Genomic DNA, 14784 nt, shown 5'->3' on the forward strand with positions numbered 1-14784 from the left:
TCATCAAATTTCATTCAGTGGTATAAGAGGATTTGCGGATAAGATATAGGTACCCCAAAGCGTAACAGACAGGCAGACGGACGGACATACCGATTACTATTTACCCTCCCGCTTTTCAAGCAGAGGGTATAATAATTTTATCTCACTCGTAATAAGTTATTACACAAACTAAATAATCAAATGTGTATTTACCACAAGCTCGAAGACACAGAGAATTAATCCCCCCACAAGATAAATTAAAGGGGCATAGATAAATATTACAATGGCCAGTGCTTAAAAAGTTAATGGTCAGACAATTTGGACACTCCATTGCATGAAGTGGTGCTTAGGGTATTCAGGCGTTGGTTTTGTACTGTGTTCATGTTTTTAAAAGGGGTTAAAATTTTAACAACTTATCAAAACACCAAAGAGGCGCTAAAAGGAAATTTCGAATTTGAAACAGAAAAAAATATAATTTTTAAATGCAGTAAATAAAGTATGTTAGAAATTTTTTTCATGATAATGTCCTTATTAAGGTAATAAGAATTACTATCAATCTATCGTTACGTACATTAGAAGGATTTAGCCAAAAAATAAAAATTCCGCGAATGCATACTCCCTTCACCCCATACCCTCAGTCCTATGACGTCACAGTGTCATGTCCAGCACTGGAAGAAAAAACGGACATTCGTTTATCATGATGTCGGAAGGAACTTAATAAATTCTAATGTCCCGCGGCTTTGTGTTGCTGTTGGTGGTACTGCCGCTAACCTTAGCGGCTACCATCACCGACAGCTATGGAAATGAAGCATTTGACAATGGGACCATATCATGGGCCTCCGTCCCTGCTGGAATTCCCTACAAGACAACTAATAGTTACGACGAGGGGTCCCTGAAAACTTTATTCGCATTTGTTCATGGATTTATCAATACCATTCAACCAAACCCGTTTCCATTCAGTAAGTAACAGAACTTTTGATTAAATATATACCAGGAAAATTGTAACCTTCGGTATTTCACTTAATAAAAAGGCACATACATGTACATGTACATGATTGTAGAAAAAGGTAGCATTTTATTTTCATTGGCTTTCATGATATTACAATCATAGTACAAACAACTTTTTAAAAACAAAAATTCTTCAAACAGCGGGTATGAAATTATGTGGTACATGTATTATATATTGGAGTGCTGTGCTGTAGGAAAACCCCCTATGTATACGCTTACTTATCTTTTAAATAAATAGTTTATATTTGTTATTTTTAATTCTCCTACAAAAATTCAAAGTAAGTCAAAACATTTATTGTTAAATAGTATCGAATATTTTGTTTCTCTTTTAAAGATTCCATTTTTATTTTGTGCAATAAAAAGAAATAGAAACAAGTTAACGTTTGCTACCTTGACTTTTTATTTGCAGCACTTATTAAACAAGTTCTCAATGGCAGTTTTGATATTTCTTCTCAGTATATGGAGGTGGGTGTTCTTATTTTGCTTAATATAAAAATACCATATATATTTTAGGTACGGTATATACTCTATTTTTCCCTGATAATTCCACAATTTGCGTACAATGAAGTACAATTAATTTAATATTTGCATTAAAGATTAGGGTAGCTATTGGTAATAAGTGATATTATGTGTACCTAATCTCAATCGAAATAATTATTTATTTCATTGCTAATTATGAAGAATAAAAAAAAATATCGTCTTGGAAAATTACATGAAGTAATTAAGTAATCAAATTGTTTGCTTTCCGTCAATCTTGGTTTTTTATAGCTGCAGATCTGTAGCGTTATGGTTTTATATACTTGTCTTTGACCATAACGCTACAGATCCCATAATGCAAAAAATGTGCAATTTACGGTTAAAGACAAATATATAAAACCATAACGCTACAGATCTGCAGCTAGGTTTTTTAAATTGGCATATATGAATAACCATTTGAATTTCAGTTAGTTAACTACGCCATGGGGTTTGGAATCTGTTTTGTGATTGGTCTGTTATTTATGATTTTTCTACCACTGTGTGGCTGTTGCTTTTGCTGTTGTCGTTGCTGTGGTAACTGTGGAGGAAATAGCAAACAGGTAGACTTAAATCATCATTTAGGCCTATAACATAATTTCTAGAATAACCTTATGTGATTATACAATTACTTTATGTAATATAATTTGACTGTAGGTGTACGAGGAAAATGAGGGCTGTAAGAGAATGGGACTGGCGCAGGCGCTGTTCCTTATGTCCGTAGTTATGGCGTAAGTTTGTCCTAAAATCAAACGTCTTGTCCTATATACATTGAAAAAAAAAAGAATTCTAGTAATTTTTTTCATACTTTGGGACAGGTTACAGACAAGGAATGGACTTCATCTGACTCTATACTTTTTTTTTATCTTTAAGGGCCTCAGCTGGTTGTGTGTACATGACAAACGGACGTTTTACAATAGCTTTGGAGTACGCCGATACCAGCATCGCGGATAATCTTGATGATATCATGTCATACGTCAACAATACAGGAATGGTACGAAAGATGTATTTCGATCTCTTTTATTTCTTACAAATACACAAATTTGAAGTCTCATTCATATTTTTTTTTCTTTCAGCAATTTAAGTTTGTCGCCGTAGACATGTATAGTATTGTGGCTGATGCTCTCATTCGGGACATTTCTGGTATGATATGGCTATATAGTATTTGATACATCTTTTAAAAAAATTATTTTAGTTCGTACATCAAACTTTTGACGCCCTGTTGTAACTTTCTTTCCAATTTCAGGGATAGGGGTTGTGTTAACGAAAGCCATTTTCAGTGTTCTGGACATCGACCCTGTGATTAATGCTGTTATTTCACTGGACCAATGTGAGCATTTGATATTTCATCAAATTATTTTTAGCTAAATCATAACTTGAATATGTTATTTAATTTGGTTTTATCCTCTCAAGATATAGTATTATAGGGAATCAATTTTCAAATTAAAGAAAAACAAGGTATGTTTGCGAAACACCGATGCCCCCGTAAGGCAACAAAGCAAAGATTAAACTTTTCTTAAATGCAAATATGACAGCCCTAGTACCTAGTACCACCTCTTCAAATGGTATGGCCAAGGATAGTTTTTATTTTAAAAGTAGGTCAAACTCCAAGGTCAAAGGGTCAAATTCTTGGTATCTAATGAAAGGTCTTGTCACAAGGATTAAATAGCCATGCCCTGACCCTTTAAAAGTTATGGTCAAGGTTTGTTTTTTTCAAAGTAGGTCAAATGTCAAGGTCAAAGGGTCAAAGTTCTTGGTGTCCAATGAAAGGTCTTCTCAGAGGAATTACAATTTGAAGTATGAAAGTCCTAGCCCTTACCATTCAAAAATTATGGACGAGGTTAAAGTTTTTTTAAGTGCATAAATCTCCAAGGTTAAGGTCAAAAGATCAAAATTGTTGATATCCAATGAAAGGTCTTGTGACAAAGAATATATATGCGAAGTATGAAAGTCGTAGTACCTACCGTTGAAAAGTTATGGCCAACGTAAAAGTTTGCATTTTTGTGTAAAAGAGTGTCAAACTCCAAGGTCAAGGTCAAAAGGTCAAATTTGGTTGTGCCCAAAGAAAGATCTTGACACAAGAAATATACACGTGAAATATGAAAGTCAAAGCTCCACTAAATCAAAAGTTATGGGCAAGGTTAAACTTTTTGCGGATAAACAGACGATCAGACAGACAGATTAGAAAGGAAGACGGACACGACACGAAGAACACTATATACCCCCGAATCTTCTATTACAGAGGCATAAAAATGTTATATTAATAATATTTTGGCTGCATATTTGTTAAAAGTTCAGAATTTTGAGTTGAAAGAGTTCGAATTACTTACTATAATACATATGTGTTTTTTCTCCGAGGCTCATCTTAAAAAAATACCATCTACCACAAAGTAACAAAATTTGAATTAATCTGTGGGTTTTTTTTCGAATTTAATGTTTAACCTACCATGTGTATATTTTTTTACAGCTTTTACACGTAAAAATTTGATTAATACGCACGAGCATACATGTAACAAATTTACATGTTGACCTAATAGGACTACCCAGATTGGTGCACTTAGAAAACTAGAAGAATTTATGCACGAAATAAACTGTTAACATTGAAGTTATAGGTTTGATTTTGTTTAATACACATACCGGTATATTCATAACAGTTTTTACTTTATGCTTTTAGCCCTTACCAGCATAAAATCAGCGCTGGATCAGGTGATTACAGACCAGAGTGCTCTGACGTCAGCCGCCAATACTCTGACGTCAAGTCTGTCTACTCTCAAAAGTGACATCGACTCCACCAAGTCTTCGTGTAACGGTCTCTGTACTCCATCCACAGCGTGTGACAGTTTTGATACCTCCCCCTTAGCAATGACGATCGACTTTTCTTCCGTATGTTGTTACAATGTCTCTGAATATATATATCGAAAAATTAGGACCATAGAATTAAATTATCTCAATATGCAGTGCATAAAACATATTAGTGCCATATACCTTCACGTATGCAATTATTATTCCCTTCAGATTTTCTGTTATAAATTTGTTTAATGATATCCAATTATAGCTGCCTGATCTCACATCCACACAGACGGCAATCAACAATGTTGTGTCCCAGAACCTCACCGGCATAGCTCTAACGGTCAGTATTGGCCCATGAAACAATAATAACAGATGCAAGTTTCACAGCTACAAACATATATATACTCTGCTTAATATAAAACAGACTTACTTTTTCCCCAGGCCAAAGCAAGTCTGGATGACATGGAATCGACGATAAATTCTTCAACCTCCAACATACAGTCGTGTAAGTTATTAGATGTTGCATAGAATATCCAACATAAATTATGAATCCGAGGATTTTTCCCCATTCTTGTTAGCTTCAGTGATGATTTGATAATACATGCACAGTTTCAATAACACGTTTCCTCTAGCTGTCCTCTGTCTGTATGTCTGACACATGTTGGAAAGTTTACACCCTTTATCTTTGAATATTGAAAGGGGGATTGATATAAATTAATATTTCAAGAAACGCTTCTTCAAAAATCATTATCTTGAAGTAAACAGTACCTGAAAAATGGCGTATTTTTTCTTTTGAAGAGAACTGAAGGTAGCACATTAAACTCTTATTAATAAATTACATAACTATAAGTTCTTAAAACTTTTTATAAATTACACACCTCACGATTGCTTGTATCTAACTCTCCTTATACAATATATGATAGAAATTAGTCCTAAATGTTGGACAACAAATATATATTCTTATATTTCAGCTCTTCAGTCTACCATGGACTCCTTTAAATCAACATTAAATACAATGGTTGACAATCTCTTGAGTCAACTAAATGGGGTAATTTAAATTTTTAAGGAATCGTTAAATCACAGAATTAAGGAAATGCATGTTACAAGATAACCACAATGTAAAGTTCTAAAATGTTAATTTAACAAGCTAATTCAGAGAATTCGTGTCCCCCGCTTAGGGAAAAAGTCGGATCCCCCTGACTGAATTTGTAGAATTATTAAAAGTATACATGTATACTGAAGCAAATAAAATACATGTATGTCAATATGCATATAAAGATTTGATTGCTTATTCTTTATCATGTGTATAGAAGATTCTTTTTATTTGGAATATTTATCACACTGTAATGATTTTATAGCCTCATAATTTTTTCATTTCACATGCTGAATACTATCATTTAGTAAAAAAAAAAGAAAAGTATTAAAAAAAAAAAAGAATAAGAATCGACCAAGATCCCGGTTCCTCTCACATGTGAAGCGAGGGACAATACCACTGGACCACGGACTCACTATTCGTGGAGGCAAGTATATACAGAACTGAAGTCACATACATGTATATATTCATGTTCGGTATTCTCAAAATTTTACACAATCCATGGTGTTTGATTTATTTAGCCTTTATTAAACAGTTCATAGATGTAATATCCAGACATAAAAAGACGGACGGACGGACAAACCCAAATTAATATCCCCCACTTTTCAAGTGGGGGACAAAATTCTAAAATGAAGAGAAAAGAGACAAATCAAAGTATTTTTCATGAAAGGGGACTGATCAGAAAATTTGTTACCGATGAAAATGGTCCTCATTATTTTTGCTCCCCGTTTGAAAAGTGGGGGATATTAATTTGGGTTTGTCCGTCCGTCCGTCTTTCTGCCTGTCTGTAACGCTTTCGTTTCCACACGATATCTCGAGAACCCTTTGACCTTTTGCAATGAAATTTAGCATAGTAACTCCCTATGGACTAAAGAAGACCCCTATTGATTTTGAGGTCAAAAGGTCAAAGGTCATAAATAAACAAATTCTGTCTGTTATATAACACTTTCGTTTCCACACGATATCTCGAGAACCATTTGAGCTATCGCAATGAAATTTTACATAACAGTAACGCCATGTGGAAAAATGAAGACCCCTATTGATTTTGAGGTCAAAAGGTCAAAGTACAAGGTCGTATATTTATACATCCTGTCTGTGTGTAACACTATCATTTACATATTTCTAGAAGATTTTCTTATGCAATGTAATTTTATAAACTACACACCTCTCGACCCCTGCTCAAATGCTAACTCTCCGTTTGTTTCATTACTAGTATATTATAGTATTACATGTCGCTATTTTTAGCACAGGGGCATGAGGATATATATTGCGTATAAAACATACTTCATGTTCTTATTACATCTATTAGAACTGTCTGATAAAGGCTAAATAAATCAAACAAAATGGATTGCGTAAAATTTTGAGAATACCGAACATGAATATATACATGTATGTGACTTCAGTTGTGCATATACTTCACCCCATTTAAAGCGATTCCGTGGTCTAGTGGTATGTCTCGCTTCACAAATCACAGAATTAAGACCCCTTTTTTTTTAAATACTTTTTTTACTAAATGATAGTATTCAGCATGTGGTTATAAAATAATCATTACAGTGTGATAAATATTCCATATAAAAACAATCTTCTATACACATAATAAAGAATAAGCAATCAAATCTTTATATGCATATTGACATACATGTATTTTATTTGCTTCAGTATACATGTAAACATTTAATAATTCTACAAATTCAGTCAGAGGGATCCGACTTTTTCCCTAAGCGGGGGACACGAATCCTCTGAATTAGCTTGTTAGTTTTAACTTTTGTAAAGGATTAAGGCGACGGTCTGTGCTTCGTATCGGAGCACAATAAAACCGAATGGGAAAGAGTAATGTCATTAGATTCATTTTGTTAGAGACACTACAAACATTATTATCTTCCTTTCACAGGCATTTGACACTGCTTCACTCAAATCAGATGCCAAAAGTTTTTTCGAGACTGCTCTTACGTATGACGTCTACAGGTAAAATCATTTCTTAGACTACACGTCTGCTTTAACACGCCTTTCCTTCACACACACACACACACACCCTCTCTCACACACACACACACACCCTCACACACACACACAATGAATATAAATGACGGTACTTACCTGTAAAGACTATATTCATAACTATTTTAGACAATATTTTGGATATGGTCTAATGGGTCTGTTTTCCCTGATTCCGGTCCTTAATATCCTTGGAATATTTTGCGGATGTTGCTGTGGAGGAAGTGACGTCAAACCTACAGAACGAGGCTGCTGTTCGAGTTGTGGGGGCTGTCTCATAATACTGTAAATACTATATACTATTTCTGATTTGCAAAAATAAAATTTTGAAGATGAGTTTATATTAAAGTTTTTGACTTTATTTCAATTTTTCAAGTATAAATAAGTGCTCAAGAACATTTAAGAACATATATTTTGCTTCATTCATTTTTACATCGAAAGTAATGTTTCAATTTACTTGTAGGACTGTGGCTATCATGTTTATGATAGGTGCCATACTGATGTTCTTAACCACCTTTACTTTTATGATTGGTGCAAATTTTGAGAAGATATGTCAAACATTCTTAGATTTGACCATATTTAAGGATGTAAGAAATTATTATTGAAAAATATTATTGCAATTTTTTTTCTTTGATCCATTTATTTTTATTGATTTCATCTCTTGATTAAATTTCTCTCAACAGTTTATTGATGCTGGCGCCATTTCTTCCTTCTCTCTTGGATCCATGCTACTCAATGATCCTAACGCCAACATCAGCATCTACAATCTCCTACTGTGAGTGACGTCATTATGATTTGTTCCTTGAATCAGACATGATACAGTCGGACTTCGTTAATCCAAACGCTCATGTTTTCTAAGATTGTTAATTATGCATCCGTGTTAATGAAACATCATTAGCATTTATAGGGACCTCTTTAAAATATTGTCTCTTTGTCCCCTGACCAAATTGCTAAAAGGGCCCAACTGAGAAGTTTTTTTGTTTTTTTTTGAAACAATATTATTAATTGTTCTTTCTTCCTTTAGTTTCTAATCCCGTCAATATGTATGTCGAAATTTTCTGAGAAAAAATTTCAGGCCTACCTACCGATTCGATTTTTTAATCTGGAACAAATCTTGCTTTAAAGTTGGTCCTAATATAATTTACTCCTAAGGCGTCGTTCAGAAGGTGAAATATTAGATTCTTGGTGTTCGAATTAATAAGGATCCGAGGTATTTCATTGAATCTGAATATAAGGATTACCTCAGTCTGAGTTTTTCATGATTGTTTACTTGATCATTTTTGTTTAAATAAGTAAACACATATAATGAAAATTTTGTAATTGTTTAAGTAATACAGAGTTATTTATATTAGGTTTAAGAAAAAAAAGTTTTAAAAAAGCAAATTATTATTTTAGTTTAATACTTTTTTGTTAAAAAAGTTAATTTATATTTTTCAGAGGTTGCAGACAGAATAAGGCTCCTTTTGAGCTACTTTCTTTAAATACACTAGTTCCCATAGACAACTACCTTAACTACAGTCAGGTAATATACTAATACTTTTACACAGCTTAAGTACGTAAACTATAGTCAGGTGATAGTGATGCTGTAGTCCCTATTGACAGCAGACTTTAAAAATATAAGGTAGCACACTAGTACCCACTGACAATTGAAAACTACCCACACTGTGATCAGGTTATGCACTAGTACCCATCAACAGTTTTCTTTACTATAGCTTGGTAAAAAAAACACACCCCCAAGTGCAGTTGACAACTGCATGTACCTAAAGTATAGTCAAGTAGACTGACAAATTTTGATGTGATGTTTTAGTACACTGGCGACATTGACAAGCAGATGAATGACATCACTACTAGCATTGATCTTAGTAGTTTCAAAGTGTTGACCCCTTCCATGGAAAGCAGCTTAAACGACTTCAAGAACTCTGGGATCGACAATATAAACTTTACAGCCATTAATCAAACGGTGAGTACATAAGATCCGAATTCGGTAAGTTAATTTTCAAAAATTTTGCAAATGTTGGCGAAAACATATTTTTTTTTTATATAAAATTAACGTCATTAAAAATTATTTTTTTCTTGTTTTATTTTTTTTAGTTGAGCCAAGACTTTGGTTCTATTGATTTCAACTCGATGATATCAGCCATGCAGGCAATTAAAAGCTTATGCACGGGGCCCGCTGCTGTGAGTGTAATTACACGTACATGTTTTATCTTACGTTATTTTTCATTCGTCCTAATAACGTCCTACCTTGATTTCATGTATGTATTTTTCACTTAATTAATGCCGGTTGAATTGTAACATTTGCAGGCGGGCTGGACACAACACATCACGGACATGGAAACCATACGAGACACTACCTATCCAGCATTAGTCACAGCACAGGTTAGGGAAAAAAATATTACCATTATAGTGATGATGTAAAAAATGAATGTATATGTACCATGTATATGATATTTGCCAAACGTATATAATATTTTCATCTTTACCTTAAAAATTACCATTTTATACAATACATACATTTGTAACACAAATTTGTGTTTACTTACAGTATATGTAAGCAGTTTATACTATTGTATATACGCCATTAACAATTAAAATTATTTTATGATAAAAATGATCATGATATATTCGTTTAATTTCAGTCGAATCTTCAGACATCAGTAGGATCCTTAGAGGGTTCATTAAGTGGGGTCACAGTAAGAATATTAATGAATCAATTATAAATACTTTCTATAGTTGGCATAGTGAAATTAACCCTCAATTAATTAAGAGAATAGTCCCTGACGTTTTCAGATACATGTACTTTAATTACGTATCAACATATGTGAATAATTATACGAATCTTGCAACTGACTTTTAGACAAAAATCGACAATGTCATGACAACTGCTAGAAATGCCGATGACCAGCTACAGAATAACGTTACGAGTGTTTTGACATCGGTAAGTATACATCTATAAACCCCCAGCTCCCATCGCAATATCTTGAGATTGCTACAACATCTTCGTGAAATTATGGATTTTTATAATCCCAGAGAAAATATATCTTGTTTATATATGTATTAAATTTCTTTCCAGGTGGCTGCAACCTATAAAGATCAGATACTGGGATACATAGATTCCTACATAAATAGAACGAGACATCTGGTTGGTTTTCAGCAGTATCTTGAGAAAAATGAATAATTAATAAATTATGTCTTCCAGCTGCATTTGAATCAATATTTTTATTTTAAATTGATTTTAATTTAAACTTCATTTAATAACATTTTTCCTAGATTTACAATGATTTGGCCGCCTGTTTACCCCTATGGAACCTGTACGACTCTTTTACGACCATGTTTTGTAAATACACAATGGACGCATTAGTAAGTTAAACTTTTTCAATTTTACTCTGTCTGCTTTATTTGAAACATTTAGTCACCAGGGAAAGAAAGCACAAAAAGTCAAAAGGACGAAGAGGAAACACTGAGAGAAATACCTAGTTGATTTAACTAGTATGCCTAGTAAAGCATTCTTCATGATTAGTAATCACTCTGTTTACTAGCTAAGATAGAGTGGAGTAGTGGTCGTTGATTTTGAAAGGCCTATAAAACAAAATATCAGTAAATAACTTTTTATCTTTTTTTTCGTGAACAATGATTTTGAATCCTTATACTTAAATGCCACTTATCTACAGTAATGGATGTTTCGGAAGGAATTTCCGGCGTGTGACTATTACGTGTATACACTGTAATACAATTTTTCCTGTGATAATTATCTCATTCACTGTAAATATTTCAGAACGCATTTTGGTTTGGGATCGGCTGGGCCCTCCTTTTCTTTGTACCTGTTATCATTGTTGCCGTTAAGCTGTCTAAATATTACCGTAAGATGGACAAGTGTGAAGGATACGGCGATGACGACGACGATGATGACGATATTTTTGACGATTATGGACGGTGAGTGATTGAAGTTTTAGATAAAAACATGCATATAAAACCTTGTGTAATTTCTATGGACGCCGGTTGGTTACAAAAAGAAAAAAGTTTTTTTATCTGGCGGCCGCCATATAATTCTGGCAGCCCGCCACAAAATGTTTTGGAGGTCGCCATATATTTTTCTGTGGCCTCCAAGGAATTATGTTGCGGTCGTCAAATAAAAATATTTTGCTGACATGGCACTCTGGCACAAATATTTTTCGACCTGGCTGCATGGAACTAACCAGATTCCTTATATTTCTCCACACTATAAATCAATCTATATAATTATGTACATACAGTTCACGTCATCAAGCCAACACTATGTTAGTACAGCGTATGACCCACGTCTACTGTGCGTGAACTTATTTTAAATTTGCAGCTCGGTCATTCAAAGTTTTTTTAAATTCATTAGATACATGTATGGTTGTATGTCATTTACATTTTCTTGGAGGTTATTTGATTTGCGAAATGAGATAAATGGTAGCTGCAATTATGTAGCCCTCTACGATTTTTTTTTTTTTGGGAGGGGGGGGGGGGAGAGGGCTACAACTCCTTAGGATCTCCGTAATGGTGCAATGCGGCAGTGAATCACTCCCGCACGGATTTCGGCTCAAATCATCAGTAAACGGCTATTTCATTGACATCTCTTACCTGGACTTAAAAAAAGTAATTATGCAAGACATAAATCGATCCAAAAATATTCACAACGAGTCAACGACCCATATATCTCTTCTTTTTCGTGTATGTCAACATCACAACTTGAATTTTTCCGCCATGTTTACTGACCTTGATAGATTTTATTTTGGGACAGCCAATGGGAATTTAGAATCTATAGGAGCGGATCTTTTAGGAATTCCCTTATTTTAGGCATACATATCGCTGTTTGCGTAAAAATAACACTTGAAATGGTTTTATTTATCGATATTTTTGTGATACATTAAAAATTTTCAGCACAGTCGTTTATAAACATCGACATTTGCTTTATTAAGTTGTTCTAAATTTCAAGCGAAAGTTTCAGTACGTCACGCGTGAACTGTCATGGCTGCTGCTGGTAAACATGCAGATATAGTTTACATGGTTTTCGAGTTTAGCAGGTTATGTTGTTGACGGTGAATAAAAATTCCGTCTTATAAGAAGTAAGTTGAATGTAAAAATAATTTATTTTGCCTTCAATCGCCCGTATTTAAAAAATATATTTGCACCATTACGGAGATGCGATGGAATTGTAGCCCTCTCCAGAAAATAACAGATAAAAAAAATCGGAGAGGGCTACATTATTGCAGCTAGATAAATGGTTGAGCAAAACAGCTTTTTGTTTCAAAGTTATTTTTGGTCTATAGTCTTAGCTATATTCATTACTGTAGTAGGTTCTGTGTATTCTGTTTATTTTTAAAGTAGCTATTTATTTTTTGCTTTTTTTTCAGGACCTTCAAACCAAATCCTGAGCCACCAGGCTATCAGTACCATAAGTCCATTGATTTTTAATAACAAGCACCATCTATTTCTACTAAAGAGGATGATAATTTTGTATGCACTGTAGTGTCCAATCTGAAAGAGGCCTGATTTGTGTCATGTTCTAAATTTTGAATTTACCGGGTGGGAGTAAATACAAAATTTAGAACATGACAACTAATTTTGTATTTACTCCCACCCGGTAAATTCAAAATTTAGAACATGACATTTGGACAAAGAATCAAAATGATGAACAGAATAAAACGAGAGAAAAAACATCCGTAGGATTTAAGGGTTTTGGATGAAACTAAAATCATCTTTATTTTATCTTATTCAACAATCATTTAATCATGAAATTACATTGATATATACATCAAGTTTTTAGTTGTACTGCTCTTTAGTCATGCATGGTTATTTAAGTATATATAAACACTACGTTAAATGTGAACTTGTTTTTTGACAACAGTATTATGTTGAAAATACATGCGAAGGAATATTTTTGCTGAATAGAAAAACATTTCTGCTTTTAAAAGAAAATTTTTGCTAAAAACTAAAATGTGAAGTCAAAAATGAGATTATTAGTGCAAATATCATATACAGTTATATATAGTTAATATGTAATCATTTGACATTTATTGCAATGTATGGATTAGTTTTTGACAACTTGGGCTACCGACTTACTGAGGACTTCTTCAAGGCGAATTTGCTTTCAATTATTTGAAAGACCGAGTATTCCAAACCATTAATATACGAAGGAAAAAAAATTAATATTTCAAATTGTCACTTAATTTTTGTCAACATGTAATTGTTGGGGTTTAAAATTGTTGTAAATTAAATTAGAATTTACTTTTTTCACTATAGAAAATTTAATTTATTGAAAGTTTGTTGTTGTTACATGTAATTTGTTACTTTTTCTGTTATCTGATCTTAATTGTTCATTTAATTTTAGCCAATAAATAGATTTAATTTCTATATTTCGTTTTATGTATAATTTCTTGTTATGAATATTTTTTCATAATACAAAAAAAAAATGGATTGATTATGAATTGATGTCAAATATTTGAATTGATTACGAATATGATACCTCAACATGCTTAAATTCAAGCTGCATCCAGCGTGATTACATGTGTATGGCCGAACCGGAGAGGGGCCTGACGATGATTTAATGTCAGTACATGTATTTATCTCCGTAAGCTTCAAGTCTCCCAAAAGTAGCAGGTCAATTTAAAACGTAACGTTGATAGAAGAAATTCAAGATTGGTCAAGCATATATAATAAATCTTTAATCTTTAATTCAGAATGGGCTGTCTAAAAATTCATGTTAATTACGATTTCCAAACAATATATTTTATTATCAGGTCAAACGCCGTCATTTCCGTTACTGCCAAACACCAACGATAGAATGCAAATGAGATTTACCTTCGCCCATCGGTCCAAACTGAGCACGAAAAGTGTTGTACTTTTTTTTATCCTCTTCCTTCGAAGAAGGAACGGCATATTGCTGTGCTGCTTCTGTCTGAAGGTCGATCAGTCTCTCGGTCCACCAAGTATCCCTGTATCTAAAAACTCAAATTATTTAAAAAATAAAAGTATTAATAATGCAAGTTAAAATTTTAAAGTTAATGATATTAAGATTATTAATGATATTAAAAAATTAAAATTACATCAAAATTTTCGAAAGATGTTGCAATTATTAATTCTATATTAAGTATAAAATAATGAATACACTAGTAGTTAGTTGTGTACGCACATGCATGCAAATTTTGATTCCTCAAAGAATCAAACATATCCATGTACATAAAAAATTGTAAAGAAAATTGAAAAAAATAAATACATCGCTGAGGTATTTTTGATATAAGTTTATTTTTCTTAAAACAAAAAATACTTTCATTATTTGAGCGAGTAAGTATAACGCATCGAAACAATAAAAAGAAACTAGATTTTCGATCTTCGCCCACCATGTTTAATTTCTGAACCACGAAGTGCCCTAGATTAAATGT

The 14784-nt window shown here is 33.1% G+C and overlaps 1 protein-coding gene across 1 annotated transcript; it reads left to right on the forward strand.

Annotated features, from left to right (window-relative positions):
- Positions 1 to 706: 706 nt before the first annotated feature.
- Positions 707 to 12886, forward strand: LOC134265801 (prominin-1-A-like). Its single transcript, XM_062748015.1, has 25 exons — positions 707 to 938; positions 1397 to 1452; positions 1932 to 2063; positions 2158 to 2231; positions 2374 to 2494; positions 2577 to 2643; positions 2747 to 2830; positions 4175 to 4383; positions 4556 to 4630; positions 4732 to 4795; positions 5262 to 5338; positions 7275 to 7348; positions 7511 to 7663; positions 7842 to 7965; positions 8062 to 8153; positions 8816 to 8900; positions 9186 to 9338; positions 9470 to 9556; positions 9683 to 9757; positions 10018 to 10071; positions 10236 to 10316; positions 10452 to 10520; positions 10649 to 10738; positions 11154 to 11311; positions 12757 to 12886. Exons 1-25 carry the CDS (start codon positions 707 to 709, stop codon positions 12815 to 12817), a joined length of 2547 nt encoding a protein of 848 aa, XP_062603999.1. The 3' UTR covers positions 12818 to 12886.
- Positions 12887 to 14784: the final 1898 nt, after the last annotated feature.

The sequence above is a fragment of the Saccostrea cucullata genome, unplaced genomic scaffold (assembly GCF_032062105.1).
Source record: "Saccostrea cucullata isolate Sc308-1 unplaced genomic scaffold, CSIRO_AGI_Scuc_v1 ctg1899, whole genome shotgun sequence".
In the NCBI taxonomy this organism is placed as follows: domain Eukaryota; kingdom Metazoa; phylum Mollusca; class Bivalvia; order Ostreida; family Ostreidae; genus Saccostrea; species Saccostrea cuccullata.